At 40.7% G+C, this 17,449-nt stretch overlaps 1 protein-coding gene across 2 annotated transcripts in view; it reads right to left on the reverse strand.

The window, feature by feature from the left end:
• The window catches only part of GTF2F2 (general transcription factor IIF subunit 2), a 212,977-nt gene that overhangs the window by 81,987 nt on the left and 113,541 nt on the right, over positions 1-17,449 (reverse strand). For both annotated transcript variants that reach the window (XM_056555426.1, XM_056555425.1), the window contains one exon: positions 6,551-6,650. In XM_056555426.1, coding sequence (XP_056411401.1) covers positions 6,551-6,650 — 100 coding nt within the window. The remainder of the gene's footprint in view (positions 1-6,550; positions 6,651-17,449) is intronic.

Here is a 17,449-nt window from a genome sequence, read left to right on the forward strand (position 1 = left end):
CATCAAGATGTCAAAGCACCTTCAACCTTTTACCCTACACATGTCCAGGGCCATCACATCAGCCTTTTTCATGACATGGTATCCCAGGAGTTCAGTAAATTGGACCAACGAGAGGGGAACAGAATATCTAATTTAAATAAAAAAGAAATAGAAGCACTAAAAAACCTGCAAAAAAAATCTGATTTCGTATTCAGACCTGCAGATAAAGGAGGAGGACTGGTGATTCTTAATTACAGTCAATACCATGAAGAAGCTTTAAGAATTCTCTCTGACACTAATTTTTATGAAAGAGTTCAGGAGAGCTCCTTTGTGAAAATTAAGAATGAATTGAGTGTACTCTATCAAGAGGCATACAGTTCACACATCCTCAACAAACAAGAATTTCAATTTTTAACCATGAATCATCTGAATCAACCATATTTTTATTTTCTCCCTAAAATTAATGAATCCCTCAGTAATCCAGGTCGTCCTATTATTGCCAGTACCAATTCTCTCACCAGTAATCTTTCTCACTATCTGGACTTATTTCTTCAAAAATATGTATGTACACTCCCCAGTTACCTCCGCGATTCCACCCAATTGATTAGGCATCTGTCCACCATACCCTGGAAACAGACCTACATGATGGTAACTTGTGACGTCACGGCTCTTTATACGAATATAGCCCATTATTTGGGGTTAAGAGCAGTTGAAGAATTTTTTATTGGGGACTCCGAAATCAGCGAATCCCAACGCCTCTTCCTTTTGAAAGGTTTAAAATTCATCTTGGAGAACAACTTTTTTACTTATGATGGTGATATTTATCACCAAACTAGAGGGACGGCAATGGGGCCAAAGTGGCCCCATCATACGCAAACTTGTTTATGGGGGCATTTGAAACGAGACATATATGGGGGAACTCCATTTTCAAGAAGTATGCGGTATTATACCGGCGATATATCGATGACTTGGTATTTGTTTGGGATGGGCCCCAGGATACTATAAGAGAGTTCTTTGAACATTTAAATCAAAATGAATGGGGCCTAAATTTTACCATGACAACCAGCTGTGAGTCAATAGAATTTCTGGATCTGATTATATCACATAACTCTGACGAATTCATCACTTCGACTTTTTTTAAAAAAAGTTGATACTAACAGTTATATTGATTTCGGGAGTGGACACCACAAAAAATGGCTTGAAAATGTCCCCTATTCACAGTATAAGCGAATAAGGAAAAATTGTACTCGGGACGAGGACTTCCGGACTCAGGCAGGTATTCTTCAAAGACTATTCCTGGAGAAAAAATACCCGAAGAAACTCCTCTCCGACGCATACCAGAGGACAAAAACTCTTACCCAGGAAGAATGCCTGATCACAAAAAAAAAAAAAGAAAAAAGAAAAAGAAGAGCCAAGGGAAGGACAGCAGAGCATTACTAATGATAATGAAAAAGAAAATAGAGATCTAGGATAGAGATATTGGTGTATTCTAGAGGGAGATCAATTCCTTAAAAATTGTTTAAACAACAATCCTGGAATTACTTTCCGCAGGGCCCCGTCGCTGAAAAATCTTTTAGCCCCCAGCCAGCTTAAACGACATCAGCCTAAAAAACATACTCAAAGTAACCCGGGGAGTTACAAATGTGGAAAGAAGAGATGCCTATGCTGTGGAGATATTTCCCACCAACAAACCAACTTTACCTCTCATGCTACTGGTGAGATTTTTCCTATTAAACATCATTTGTCCTGTGAATCAGATCACGTAATTTACCTGATAAAATGCCAATGTGGAATCCAATATGTAGGGCGTACCACCATGAGGTTAAGAAACAGAATAAATAAACATCGGTTTAATGTCAAGACTGGGTTTATGTTGCACAGCTTATCAAGACACCTGAACACTGTACCCCATGGGCCTACAAAAACTTTTAAGGTCACTCCTATTGACCATGTACCCAAACATAAATCCAATCATTTTGAACTCTTCAAGAGACTTGAGATTTTTTGGATCTTTAAATGTGGCACGTTGCAACCGCAGGGATTGAATGAAATTTCTGAGACCATACTGATATGATAACAAATATTTAACTCTTATTCACCATCTTTCCCCCCCCCCCCCACCCCTTTTTTATTTTTTTATGAACATGGAGTCATTCATTTTTATTGGTAATTCTATACTCTTAGGTTTTAACGTCTATAGGTTTATATTAATATATAATACCATATTTGCGTACTCTTTTTATATATCTAGTTTTATGGAATTCTCCCCATCAGGTTCGTGGGCTAATGATCTCTGTCCCGTATATGTGTGCATCAATCCTTTTATTGCCCTTTCCTCCCCCCCCCCCCCCCTCCTTTTTACTTTGTACCGATCTATCCCACTATATACGTCTTTAACCTATTTTTAGCCTTTGAGATGGCTCTACCATCAAATAACATTATATATATATATATATATATATATATATATATATATATATATATATATATATATACACACACATACATACACACCCCTCTAATACTGAAATGTTATTTATAATATATATGGAGTGAGACATATACATACGTACCAATATCCCTGTGTCTACTACCTATGGCACGCTAGCATCTTTTTCTCAGCTTTATTGTTTTTATTCTGGTTTATTATTGTTGCCTATGGTTGATGCATGTGTTTTGAATTTAACAGTACCAATCATCAGTCTTGTGAGCTGTGCTCCTCCAGTCTATTACATTAGGCTATAGACTATTAGATTTTACCACATTAGACCCGATTTTAAATTTTCAATTACCATTACCTGGTTGCTAGGGGTTACTACCCTTTTTATTCATCTGGGTTTTTCTCCGTGTTTCTCACCTGCAACTCTCAGCTTTCTGCCAGCTCCCCTATAACTAGCGGAGCACATGTTTTTTCCATCTATATTTCTCTAATTAATATTAGCGCATGATCACTGCTCTCTATCCAGCCAGTGTGTGTTTTCTATTCCACCTACCACTAGCTTCGCCACAGGATCTATAGCGCCGTTCATTCATGAATCCATATTCAGCCAGTGCATGCACTGGCCCCGCCCACTCTCAGCCTCGCTACAGTATCTGTAGCGTCGCTCATTCATAAAATCAGACTACTCCAGTACTGGGCAGCCGGAACCTAAAACCGTCCACTAGCCAGTGCTTGGAGATTCTGCGGCTATCATATTTTCCTTTTTTCTTGATTTTATAACTTTCTGTGTCTCTGTATCCACTAGAGACTATAATACCTCTATCTGTGATAAGTTTGTTTAGACATTTGTATGGTGTTTTTGTTACGTAACTGTGTTCACCTGGACTCCGTAATCCTGTCCAGAATAGCTTAATTGATTTGACCTTTTGATTGTAAGTAGGGACTGTCTATTTAAATGTGCTTTCTCTGATACCTGTATACATGCACACTTGCCTGATGAAGTGCCCGCTACGGGCAGGAAACGCGTTGCTTTTATGTGCTTAAAATAAACATCTATATGTATTGAAGACTCCATGCACTTTTATCCACTGCTGTCCATGCGCCTGCAAAGATCCATGTTTGCTATTTTTCATTGATTCTTATAATATTGGAAATCTATTGCTGCACGAACATCATTTTATTGGAACCATAGACTTTTTACCTCCACCAATAGACTTTATTATCCAGCTGCTGATATTATTCTCCATTTTTATTCTATTATTTTGTTCTATCACTTTATTTTTAATATATATAACATCTTGTGCAAGGGCCCTGCACAGATGTATATTGCATTATTGTACTTAACCAATAAATGTTATTTTTAGGTATCCCTGTATCCATCCTAAATCGGATAGTCTAGCATACATACTCCTCTTTTCTCACAACCTACTTTCTTTTTCTTTCTTCTCATCTCTCTCTCTCTCCTAATTTCTACTCTTTTTTCCTTTTCTTTCTTTTTTCTTTCTTATTTCCACTGCCTCTTGAGGACTGGTATATATATATAAAATCCAGAATATATAATTTTTTCTTCCTTATACTGAATTCTGCTTGCGGATTCAGTTTGAAGAATGAACATGTTCTTTCTTCAAGTGGAACTGAATTCAGTGTCTGAATTCATCGAGCAGAATTTACTCAGTGTGAACTGAGAAGCGGAAAATACATTGAAGTGAATGGAAAATCTATTGCTGAATAACTTCAAGCTGAAAAAGCTAGTGGAATTACTCGAGGAAATTCCTCTTGAATTCCTCAGTGTGAACGTACTCTAATGTAGTTCCATAAGCACATACTCCTTACTGATCTGACATGACTCCCAGACGTCACTTGCTTGACAAGGAGCCCTGTGTTCGCAGACTGTGCATGCGCCAGTACTGTGGTTTTCCTTGTTTTACCCCTGTTGGCTGGCCAACTCATCACAGTTAGAGATGAGCGAACTTACAGTAAATTTGATTCGTCACAAACTTCTCGGCTCGGCAGTTGATGACTTTTCCTGCGTAAATTAGTTCAGCCTTCAGGTGCTCCGGTGGGCTGGAAAAGGTGGATACATTCCTAGGAAAGAGTCTCCTAGGACTGTATCCACCTTTTCCAGCCCACCGGAGCACCGGAAAGCTGAACTAATTTATGCAGGAAAAGTCATCAACTGCCGAGCCGAGAAGTTCGTGACGAATCGAATTTACTGTAAGTTCGCTCATCTCTAATCACAGTCACTAGAGATAAAGAGCTTGCTCTCTAGACAGACTTGAGCACACCAAACAGCCTTCAAGCAGGGGTCAAAGCTTAACTGCAAGTGTTCCAGACACCACAGTGCTTGTGCAGACTGCACACAGAGGGCTGTTTCAGGCTAGGAAGCCCTGTGTGTTAACCAAAGTTCAGTGATGTTTGGGCCTGCCTCCAAGACACTGGTAAAGGAATTGCAAAGTCCATTTTTCTTCTATTCGGCCACCAAAATATAAAATTAAAGGTATGTTAAAACATAGCTTAGTGAGTATGTGCTTTTGGGGCTACATTACAGGGGTCAGTTCAGGTGACAGATGCCTATATCATAGAAACAAATGATGAAGGGCTCGTTCACACTTCCATTGGAGCTCAGTTAGGGAGCTCTGTTCGGAAGTCTAATCAAGGATATCAAAACTGAGCTGAATGGTCTGTTGGTCTCGACGGATCCCTTTGACTTTAATGGTGTCAGTCTGGTTTTCTGTATGGAGTCTTTTGTTTTGCAGGATTTGAGTTGACAAAAAATTACTTCTTGCAGTATTTTTTTCTTGGTTCATGCCCTGCTCTTTTAAAGGACTCAGCACATGGAGCTTCCCTAAATAGAGCTTAACACAGAACTTAGCCTAAGACATCTAAAAACTCTGAAGCAATAAACCATGTGAAACGCAAAATTTGTGTCAGACTCAAAACTGAAAATCTTAGAAGCAAATAGTCTTAAAATAAGTTTATGAGGGTAATTTGGTGTGTAAAACTTTATGGCATATCGTTCTCAAGGAGTTTTACATATAAAAATATTTACTCGAAATACATAGCTTTAAATAAATGACCAACTTAAGTTACGGTCACATCAGGGTCAAGTGCTCTGTTTGGGGCCTAAGTCACAAAATCTGTTCAAATAACTGGACTAATAAAAAAATAAAAAATAAACACATTGTCAACACAAATTGAGTAAAAGGACACAGAAAACCAAATGGACTTCATTAAAGTTAATGGGGTTATCGGGTTCCATTGGCGCCCATCATGCAGCAGACCTGCAACTCTGTCAGACAGCTGCTGCCAAGGCTAATAAAATCATGGGGTGCATCAATAGGGGCATAGATGCCCACGACAAGGAAATAATTCTACCACTGTACAAATCACTAGTCAGACCATACATAGAATACTGTGTATAGTACTGGGCACCAGTGTACAAGAGAGATATAGTGGAGCTGGAGAGGGTTCAAAGACGGGCAACCAGAGTAATACGGGGAATGGGAGGACTACAGTACCCAGAAAGATTATCAGAATTAGGGTTATTTAGTTTAGAAAAAAGAAGGCTTAGGGGAGACCTAATAACTATGTATAAATATATCAGGGGACAGTACAGAGATCTCTCCCATGATCTATTTATACCCAGGACTGTATCAATAACAAGGGGGCATCCTCTACGTCTAGAGGAAAGAAGGTTCCTACACCAGCATAGACGGGGGTTCTTTACTGTACGAGCAGTGAGACTGTGGAATTCTCTCCCGGAGGAGGTGGTCATGGTGAACTCTGTAATAGAGTTCAAAAAGGGTCTGGATGCATTTTTGGAGAGTAATAACATTACTGGTTAAGTATAATAGATTTATAGGGACAGAAGTTTGATCCAGGGATTTATCCTGACTGACATATTTGGAGTCGGGAAGGAATTTTTACCTCTAGTATGAGGGTTTTTTGCCTTCCTCTGGATCAACTCAACTCAATAGGGACTTATTAGGGTTATAGGTTGAACTTGATGGACTCTGGTCTTTTTTCAACCTTATGAACTATGTTACTATGTAACTCAGTTTACTGCTGCTGAATGCACTCTGAAATTTAAACTTGGGTTGCATGCACTATACAATATGGAAGGCTACTTACATTATTCTGATGGTTGGCCACTGGTTTGTAATTTGTTGTCACAGCTTTCTCAATCTGCTGAGATTGTCTCTTTGGTTTGGAAGATTCTTCAATCTGTCGCCTGAAACACAATGCAGAACTATGTGAGTCTATACAAACCACTTGCTACAGCTGTAGGACGCAACGTCACCTGCAAATAAATCAATCCTACTCCAATGCAAATAGGGACACTTTCCCTTACATTAAAAACTGCCTAATAAAAACTGTTCCCTTCTTTTATTTTTTCAACCTCCCTAAAATGCTATTTAATCAATACGATTACCCAAATGACTTACAAGTTAATATTAAGAATATGACTGAATAAGGGTAGAGTTCAAGTCAGGTTTTCTCTAGAAATTCTAATAGATCTTTATTCTGTAAGCTGCACTCTTGCAAGACTTGCCTGCAGTCAGGGAAGCTATTACTGAGTGTCTTAATCGGCAGTAAGACCCAGTCTAATAGTACAGATAATACATAGAATAAAAGGGAAAAGGACAAGGTTGTTAAAACGAGGAGCATTTGTTTACAACACACAACCCTCTTATCTTTGTTAGCCTTCAGATGGGAGAAAATCTCCACTGCAAGCATGGCCTTATATAAAAAGCAGCCATATGCTCAAATGAGTGGTAAAAAAAAATGTTTCCCCAGAAAAAGTGAATTTGGCATACAAAACTCTACTTTGCTCAATGCTGCACAAAACCCTCAACATATACTCCATGTACAGTGCCAAAAAGAATAGGTTTATTAACAAATCTTTAATATTCGTTGCTAACTACCAACTAAGGATTTGTTCAAACAGTCGCATAATGGTGGTGCTGGATCCTTCATATGAAAAACCCTAGCAGAGCATGAAGGACCCCACTGACATGACAGGTTCTGTCAGGTTCCATCATGGTTTCCATCATATTCACGGTATGAATAACAATGCTTGCTGTGTTATTCTTCATACCAAATTTGATGGAGGTAGCAACAAAGGCTCTGAATGTTAGCTCATAGAATTGTACATGTACCACTAGTGTCTCTACTGCCATATAGTCTTCCACGTCCCTTGGATAAAATTGGATCCTCTAGTTATATAGAACAATATGAAATTCATTAATTCTTACAAGCTATAATAAAAATAAATAGCACATCAACACCTTGTTTTCTGGATCTAGGCAGGCACATCACTCTCTTGATGGTTTCTCTATATACATTCTAATATGTTGTGTTTATTAACTGGTGGCCAGGAAATCCTCTATTATGGCTTCCAGCAGCCCTCGCTATTATTTATGTTACGACAACATTTTTATTATAAGATTTGTACCACCAACGTGTGGATGAAACAGCTTAGTGGCAAATGGCTGACAACAGCTGGATATCACTACCATCATTAAATCCTACTTCATCGAAAAGTGGGATGACTGAGATACTCCTACTAGCAGGAGATCAGACTAGGAGCTCAGCTGGGTACGATCGAAGATATAAAAATAGACAGAAAATTATACAAAAATCTCAAAAGAAAAGCAACGACTGCTTCATAGCGAGGAGAAGAAAACTGAGCAGTGATTAGAGATGCATAGTAATGGCCGGCACTATGACACAATCTTAATGTTCACTTTCTAATTCTCTCATTCTAGTAGTAAAAGGCCTGGCACAAGGCTCATTGTCAGAAAGCGGGGAAGCATAAAATATAATAAATGCGAATAATAGAGGACAATTAACATGAATCTATTAAAAAATTTTAACGTGAAATTAAAGTCAGATTAAGCCTTGTAGGCAGTTCACACTTTATGATAATTAAATTCATCCTACACTAGATTATGGAGGTTTTGTTAGAGCTAAAGTATTAGAAAAGCTCAAAGTCAAAACTGCCAGGACCACGGGTGCTAGTCAAAATGGAAATGTGTTTGGTCTATCACAGAGGGTTTAATGTGGGTCAGTTTCTAAATCTGCAAAAGGTCAAGACCATTAACCCTGACTAAGATAGCAGATTAACACAAAACCCACTCTGTGCTCGGAAAAAAGGAAGACAGGTTGGGGTGGGGGTACAACAATGAACACGAGGGCAGCACTAATACATCCCTATCAAGAGAAAGAAGATGAAATATGTGCCTTCTGGGACACACAACACTTGCCATCTTAGGATTGGACTTCTGTTATGGCTGAAAAACAAATTTGACTATAATAACCTTTATTTTATACAAAGAACAAAACCGTAGAGAAGAGGACTATTGCAAATGTACCAGATTTCTGCTGAAATTAACACAAAAAAAATTTGCTTATATGACTTGTACAACAGTTATAATGAATTTTTATACACTTAAATGCCTCGTTCGACAAAGAGGGTTTTGTTTTAGTTAAAAGAAAATAGAACGACAGTTTGTACAAGAGGCATGGTTTAAGGTTTTCAGATGCAAATTTATTATTATTTGTTTGTGGCTATTTTATTCTGACCCTTTCACAATTGTAGCTTCCCACCAACCCATTCTTTATATCGTGGCAACGTTAACACCAAAAGCTGGCATATAAAATGTCAGACAAATTTGCCAATTTCAACAGGACTGCATTTAAAGTGTTTCTCAGTGTTTCTCCCTGTTGGCAGATGTTAATGTGCCCCTGCCATAGGTGTATGAGAAGATTACGACCGAACACATGCATACGTGGCTAAACAAGGCATGCATAAGGTGGGTGGGGGTTGGGAGAGAACAGCTTTTATTAATAGCAACCTTATAAGGAATCTGTCAGCTGCACTGTTCGGTTAAGAAAACACATGGTACCTTTTATTTACCTGTCTGTGCTTCTATAACTTAGAAAAAATGCTTTTTTTCTCTGGTGCCAAGTGTTTAAGAGGCGCTCCCAAGCCCCTGAACTGCTGGAACGTCTCCCCACTGCCCCTCTCATCTGTATTACTGCTTGATTGACAGTCAGCTGGATGCGGATCCCTGTTTCCAAAACTTCATATAAGTGAGATTTAGAATTAGGGCTCATCCTCCAGTTGACTGCCAATCAAGAAGCAACAGGGATGGGAAGGGCAGCGAGGAGGCATTCAAGCCCCTTCAGAGGCTTGGAAACATCTCTATGACACTTGGAACCAGAGAATGAAGGCTTTTTTTTTATACATTATAGAAGCATAAACATATATGAAAGGCACAATGTGTCTCCTTGCCCTAACAGTTATCTAACAAACAGTGTCAGAATTATAGAATATGAACTGCAGTTGACAGATTCCCATTAAGACTGCTGTATCAAGGGTACGTGTGGGCTAAGAAAGCCAAAATTAGGAAAAAGCTTTCCAATCCTATTTGTGACACAAAACCTAATAATTTACACAAGAATCATTCACAAAGTCTAAAAAATTTGACTAAACCTTAAATATACAAGATAAATTGCTACTTGGCACTGAAACTACGAACCGACTATATGTAATCTCAGATTTTGTAAAGGAGACAAAATTCATCTTATTCTTTTATGTTCTAGTCATCTTGCCCTGATTTAATTTACAATTTTGTTAGACTACCCGGGCTACCAAAGGCTTGCGGACGGCGGTTACTAGGCAGCAGGTGGCAGTTACCGGGCACCAGGCGGCGATCACGGCTCCTGTGCGGCGGCGATCGCTGGTGAGTATGCTAGGGGTTTCAAAACTAAAAGCCTTTGGCTCTCTGGGCATGCTGGGAGTTGTAGTTTTGCAACATTTGGAGGGCCAAAGTTTGGAGACCACTGTGCAGTGGTCTCCAAACTATGCCTCTCCAGATGTTGCAAAACTACATACTCAGAAGAAATAGTGTTACAAATTTTGGGGGGCTTTTTCTCCTATTACCCCTTGTAAAAATGAAAAATTTGGGGTAACACCAGCATTTTTAGTGAAAAATAAATCAAATTTTTCATTTTCATGATTGGTTGCTATGGGCAACTGCACCACTCTTCCTCTGCACAGGTTTTGATAAATCTCCCACATTGTATATGTGAATCAATATAGAATTTATTTGGCATGTCCATTTTCCTTACCGAGAGTTTCAAAGTTTGAACAAAGCTACATTTTCCAATTTCTCATGAAATGGAATTTTTCACCAAGAAATGATGTAAGTTTCGATGAAAATTTACCACTAACATAAAGTAGAATATGCCATAAAAAAAACAATCTCTGAATCAAATTCATAAGTTAAAGCTTCCCAGAGTTATCAATGCTTAAAGCGACAGTGGTCAGATTTGCAAAAAAAACAGCTGTGTCCTTTAGGTCAAAATGGTCTGCTTCCTTAAGGGGTTAATAAATTAGTCCAGTGACCATTTGAAGATCATTATCCTGTAGTCTAACAATAATGGTCTGGTTGCTAGGGACAATGCCCTGCCAAAAGCAGACAGGTTTCACTTCACTCAGCATGTTGGCCCAAACTATTCTTGTAATGCACAAAAATGGGGGGGGGGGAATCAATAAAAGAGGTTCAAATGGGCACTGTAGTATCGATCAACTATGATCCATGTGATAGCCAATGTGATTCCTTGCATTGCTTAAATCATTCATTTACAAAACATGATTGCTTAGCCCAAAAAAGTTTTAAAATTGTGGCAACTAGGTGTCTCACTCCCCTGCAATCTGCTGTCCTTTGCCTGTTGTAGAGGAAGTCTCTCTAGTAAAAGGACAAATTACAGGAAGTGGGGAAAGGGATTAGCCATGTTCTGTGTGCAGGAGAGAGCCTTAGAAAGCTTTAGCTACGTACCTGCATGCTGAGCCAGCCTACCTACTAAAGATGATCCACACTGTTCCAGAAAGGTAAGAAACACTTGACTAACCACTAATAAATCTCTGGGAAGCTGTGGCTTGTGTAAAAGGCAGTGCATCTACTGTGTCAGTGCTCCAGTGTAATCTGCCGCCCCCCCCCCCTTAGCTTGTCAACACCAAAGCAGCTCTGTGCTTAATGTTAGGTCCCTTTCACACTACATAATTACTCCGTTTTCAAAGTTCCGTCAGAAAATCGGCAGTTACAAATTCCTATACGGTCGTTAAAAAATCCCATTATAGTCTATGGGATTTTTCTAATAGCCGTTTTAACCCGTTATAGCCCGCTATTAATAACGGCCGTTATTTTGTGAATAGCGCATGAACTATTTCTCCTGTTACTATCTTCCGTCACAAAATAACGGCCGTTATTAATAACGAGCTATAACGGGTTAAAACTGCTATTAGAAAAATCCCATAGACTATAATGGGATTTTCTAACGGCCGTATAGGATTTTGTAACTGTTGTTTTACTGCCAATTTTCTGATGGAACTTTGAAAACTGAGTAATTGTGTAGTGTGAAAGGGGCCTAACCCTTTCCTTTCTCTGATCCTGCTGCGGCTTCTTTTGCTTTCTGCTCACATAGCACCTTGCAAGCCCAGTCTTCAGTAACCACTTCTAAATAATCATGCCATTTACAACTGTACTGTGTAAATCATCAGCTCAGTGCTAGTCTGTTTAGTCCAGTGTGCTTTATCCAGAGCTATCTTAATGCATAGCAGATAGGAGCCAGAGCTGTTACTGGACAGAGAAGTAAGGAAAAGGAAGTCCATGCATGTATACTACATACCACTGGCAAACAAGCCAGCTCTGGTTCAACCTCCTTAAATGAAGGGAATGAGAAAGTCGAGCACCAAGTAGGGGGTTCCCAGAGGCCCAAGAAAGAAGTGAGAACACTAAAATCACCTTGTCACCACTGAAGGGTAAATCTAAAAGTCATGCAGCTTCATAAAACATCTTTTGAATTTTAATGTAGACATCTCGTAAGAACCTTCAATTCTCAGTTTGAATGCTTTTCAGATGGAAAGGTATGTTGATCAGAAATGGCCTTTAATACTAAGGCTTACTTCTCTTAACTCCAGTACCAACTCCACAGTGTGTCACTTTAGTGCCTGTCTACCAGTCTCTATCATGCTGCAGCCCACTTTTCAAACACAAGGCAGCTTCCCTGGTTCACTGTTTAAGGACTTAATAAAGAAAAAAACTCTTCTTACATACTAGCAGTAACACTGGCTTCTGAAAGTTTGACCTATTGTGTTACCCTCCATATCAAGGTGTTAGCTCTGCAAGCTAATAACCCCTCTGTGGAGGCATCCACAACTAGGGATGTTGGCTCTCTTTAAAAGTCTGACCCCTAATGTGAGATTTGGTGACACCATTTGCAAATCACAGAGCTTAACTGTGATTAACTGTTGGTCACTGTAAAATGTTCCAAAGTTATTGGATTCCAAGGGGCCACCATTCCATTATCCTATCCAGGAGGATTTTACAGCTCCAATTCTCCTCAAGCCCTTACAGCATTAGCCAAGCTACAGAAGGGAGTCCAATATCAGCAGTGTCCTTCATTCTCACTCTCTGTACCTTACCAGAACAGGGTGTCAGCCAAAATGGAAACCTATTGGCATTTCATGATTAGTGGGAGGTGAAGATGGACTACTGGAAGTAGGGGTTATTTATCCGGGTTTGGAGATTGCAGCAGGGTGTCAGCTGTATGTTGCAGAGGAGGCACAGTCTCTGTACCATAATAACAGTGTTGGTCAGGGAACTACTCCCTCCCAACACCATACTATTGTGCCACAGAGCAGAAAGGTGTAAAATGTATATAAGTATAAAAAAGTAATACAAAAAAGTGGCTACACCAATAACTACAATTCCTAATGTTTCTGACCTTTTAGGTCATGTGAATGAGGCCATAGCCCAACAGGTGAAAATATTACATTGACAGGGATAGGACACACTGCTGTATATCAACATCACCTGCAGGCATTTCCAATTACTTTGTAAAGCCAGTTACGCACCTTAAGATAGCTAACAAGCATCCGACTGACAGTCATCTCTCCACTTTACTAATATGCACTGGTTTGGCCTTATGTACTCATGATTATTTCTATGACTAGAAGGTGGAAAACCGCTAGCAGATGTCAAATATACAACATTGGAGTTTTGAGAGACACATCAAGAGGTTCCTTATTTGATTATCAGCAAGCCAACCACCAGGTTTTACCCTGTATAACTGGTTCTATTAGGGTAAAATATATATACCATATATACTCTAGCATAAGCAGAGTTTTTCAGCACGATTTTTCGTGCTGAAAACGCCCACCTCGGCTTCTACTCGAGTGAACTCTCTGCCTGTCAATCCCTTGTCAGTGGTCTTCAACCTGCGGACCTCCATATGTTGCAACAACTCCCAGCATGCCCGGACAGCCATCAGCTGTCCGGGCATGCTGGGAGTTGTAGTTTTGAAACCTCTGGAGGTCCACAGTTTGAAGACCACTGCGGCCTTCCTCATCATCCAGACCCCCCCCCCCCCCCCCCTTTAGTTTTCTACTCACCTCCCCTCGGTGGGACGGAAAGGGTGAGCTGGTCCGGGCCATCTATACTGCAGAGACCGCCCGGTGGGGAGGGTTAGTCGTTCCGGGCTGTCCATTTTCACCAGGGGGGGGGCCTCTTCTCCGCGCTCCGGGCCTGCCCCGGTCTAGTGATGTTGCCTTGACGACGACGCACAGGGACGCGCATGAATGTGGAAGGCAGCGGAGGCAGGTGAGGGGACCTCCGTCTGCCATTCTAGATGATCGGATCGCTGCGGCAGCGCTAGGGGCGATCCAATCATCCATTTTAGTGACCGCAATGTTGCAGATGCCATGATCTGTATTGATAACAGCTTTGAGGGGTTAATGGCGGACATCCGTGCAATCGCAGATGTCCGCCATTATTGGTGGGTCCCTGGCTGCTATCAACAGCTGGGACCTGCCACGCATGACCCGAGCATCGCTCCGATGCTCGCGGTTATGTATAGGAACGTAAATGTACATCCTGGTGCGTTAAGTTCCAGCTCATTAGGACGTACATTTATGTCCGGCATTGTTAAGGGGTTAAAGGGGTACTCCGGTGAAAACCTTTTTTCTATCAAATCAACTGGTGGCAGAAATTGAAACATATTTGTAGATTACTTCTATTAAAAAATCTTAATCCTTCCTGTACTTATTAGCTGCTGAATACTACAGAGGAAATTCTTTTCTTTTTGGAATGCTCTCTGATGACATCATGAACACAGTTCTCTCTGCTGACGTTATTATAATAATAATAACGCTTTATTTATTGTTGTCCTTAATGAGATTTAAACCCAAGGCCCCAGCACTGCAAGGCAGCAGTGCTAACCACTGAGCCAACATGCTGCCCTTAGCATACATCTGCTATGCATGGTTGCCAAAATGGACAGAGATGTCAGCAGAGAGCACAGTGTTCGTGATGTCATTAGTGTTCCAAAGAGAAAGGAATTTCCTCTGTAGCATTCAGCAGCTAATAAGTATTGGAAGGATTCAGATTTTTTTAATAGAAGTAATTTACAAATATGTTTAACTTTCTGCCACCAGTTGATTTAAAAGAAAAAAGGTTTTCACCGGAGTACCCCTTTAAGGTTGCATGGCCTGATGACTACACTGCTCAAAAAAATAAAGGGAACACTTAAACAACACAATGTAACTCCAAGTCAATCACACTTCTGTGAAATCACAGTGTCCACTCAGGGAGCAACACTGATTGACAATCCATTTCACATGCTGTTGTGCAAATGGAACAGACAACAGGTGGAAATTATACCCAGCAGCAGGACAGCTACCTCCGCCTTTGTGCAAGGAGGAGCAGGAAGAGCACTGCCAGAGCCCTGCAAAATGACCTCCAGCAGATCACAAATGTACATGTGTCCACTCAAACGGCCAGAAACCGATTCCATGAGGATGGTATGAAGAACATTTGTCATTTGCCAGAGGACTCCAAGATTGGCAAATTCACCACTGGTGCCCTGTGCTCTTCATAGATGAAAGCAGGTTCACACTGAGTACATGTGACAGAGTCTGGAGATGCTGTGGAGAACGTTCTGCTTCCTGCAACATCCTCCAGCGTCATGCTGGAGGATGTTGCAGTAATGGTGTTGGGTGGCATTTCTTTGGGGGGCCGCACAGCCCTCCATGTGCTTGCCAGAGGTAGCCTGACTGCCATTGGGTACCGAGAGGAGATCCTCAGACTCCTCGTGAGACCACATGCTGGTGCAGTTGGCCCTGGGTTCCTCCTAATGCAAGACAATGCTGACCTCATGTGGCTGGAGTGTGTCAGCAGTTCCTGCAAGAGGAAGGCATTGATGCTATGGACTGGTCCGCCCGTTCCCCAGACCTGAATCCGATTGAGCACATCTGAGACATCATGTCTCGCTCCATTCACCAATGCCACATTGCATCACAGACTGTCCAGGAGTTGGCGGATGCTTTAGTCCAGGTCTGGGAGAACATCCCTCAGCAACCTCATCAGGAGCATGTCCAGGCATTGTAGGGAGGTCATACAGGCACGTGGAGGCTACACGCGCTACTGAGCCTCATTTTGACTTGTTTTAAGTACATTACATCAAAGTTGGGTCAGCCTGTAGTGTGGTTTTCCACTTTTGATTTTGAGTGTGAATCTATATCCAGACCTCTATGGGTTGATAAATTTGATTTCCATGGATCATTTTTGTGTGATTTTGTTGTCAGCACATTCAATTATGTAAAGACGAAAGTAATTCTTACGATAATAAATAAATAATAAATGTATTTATTATTGTACTACTACTACTGCAAAATAAAAAATAAGAATTGCAGATGCTATGCATTATGTCTGTCAGGGCTTCATAGGGACTTTGAAAGTAAATGGTCATGTTGTTTTGGACCACAAATTGCTTTTGTACAGATTACTGGCAACTTACGGGTTGCATTAACTTGTATCAACCAACAAAATCGCGCTCCCTTTCATTACTTGTAATGCAGGCATGTGAAACTGCAATCTTTGGCTGCATGACCTGTGCATGAAAAAAGCATGAGAAGTATCCTCTAAGGCCGCTCTACCAAGACAGCATACCTGAAAGCCATCAACATGCACGGAAACACATCAGATAACAAACGCATCAATGAGGGGGTGGGGTGAAATTGGGGGGAGGGGAACCATTTAGAAAAAATGGGGGGGGGGGGGGGCAAGGACCATTTAGAAAAAAGAAGTTACAACAGCATTTGAGGGATCAATTGGCTGCGATCTGGAGGTTTTGCAGGTCCAAGCCGTTAAAGGGGTACTCCACTGCCCCAGAGTTCGGATGATTTTGTCCCAAACATTAAATGCGGGTGTCGTGATGTCTCGGCCATGCCCCTCATTATGTCACACCACACCCCCTCAATGAAAGTCTATAGGAGGGGGCGTGGCAGCTGCCCCCCGCAGCCTGCACCTTGTGTTCAGAACAAAATGTCTGGTTATCAGACAGCGGAAATCCTACTACACCCAGCAGGCAACCATCTTTGCAAGGCTATTTCTGTTAAGCTGTAAAAATGCATATTGAAAAGGGATAACGACCCTTAGTGGACACATACTGTCGATCAATGGGTTACAATGTTGTACAGTATACTGGTGAGTACATGACTTACACAAGGATACCCGAAATAGCAGTCTTTCCTCCCAAAAGCTCAAGTTGGTAATTCCGTTCTTTCATGCTCCTTTAATTTATGATAAAGAATCAATGATCTGGCTCCAAGATATCTGTGTCTTTAATACTTAGATCTTTCCTTGTATTAGAGACCCCTCTGTCAGACAAGGCAGAGGCACTATGTTTGAGCGCAGTCATGTTGAAACATTAGAAAATGCTTCTAATTAACCCCTGGAGATTGTTCTATATAACAAGAACTGCACAAACGGGGAAAATATATGCAGTGCAAGAGTTCCAAATGCATTTTCAGCATCTTTGTTATATAATTTCTTAAGGTGGGAGGAGAAAGCTGGAATTAATTTATAGGTGTACAGTGGTTTTAGTTTACAATAAATTCAGCATTCAATGGTCTGTACTGAGCCACTTTGACTTGAAAATACATTTAAAATATAAGGCCTGCTC

This window comes from Hyla sarda, chromosome 2 (assembly GCF_029499605.1).
Source record: "Hyla sarda isolate aHylSar1 chromosome 2, aHylSar1.hap1, whole genome shotgun sequence".
In the NCBI taxonomy this organism is placed as follows: domain Eukaryota; kingdom Metazoa; phylum Chordata; class Amphibia; order Anura; family Hylidae; genus Hyla; species Hyla sarda.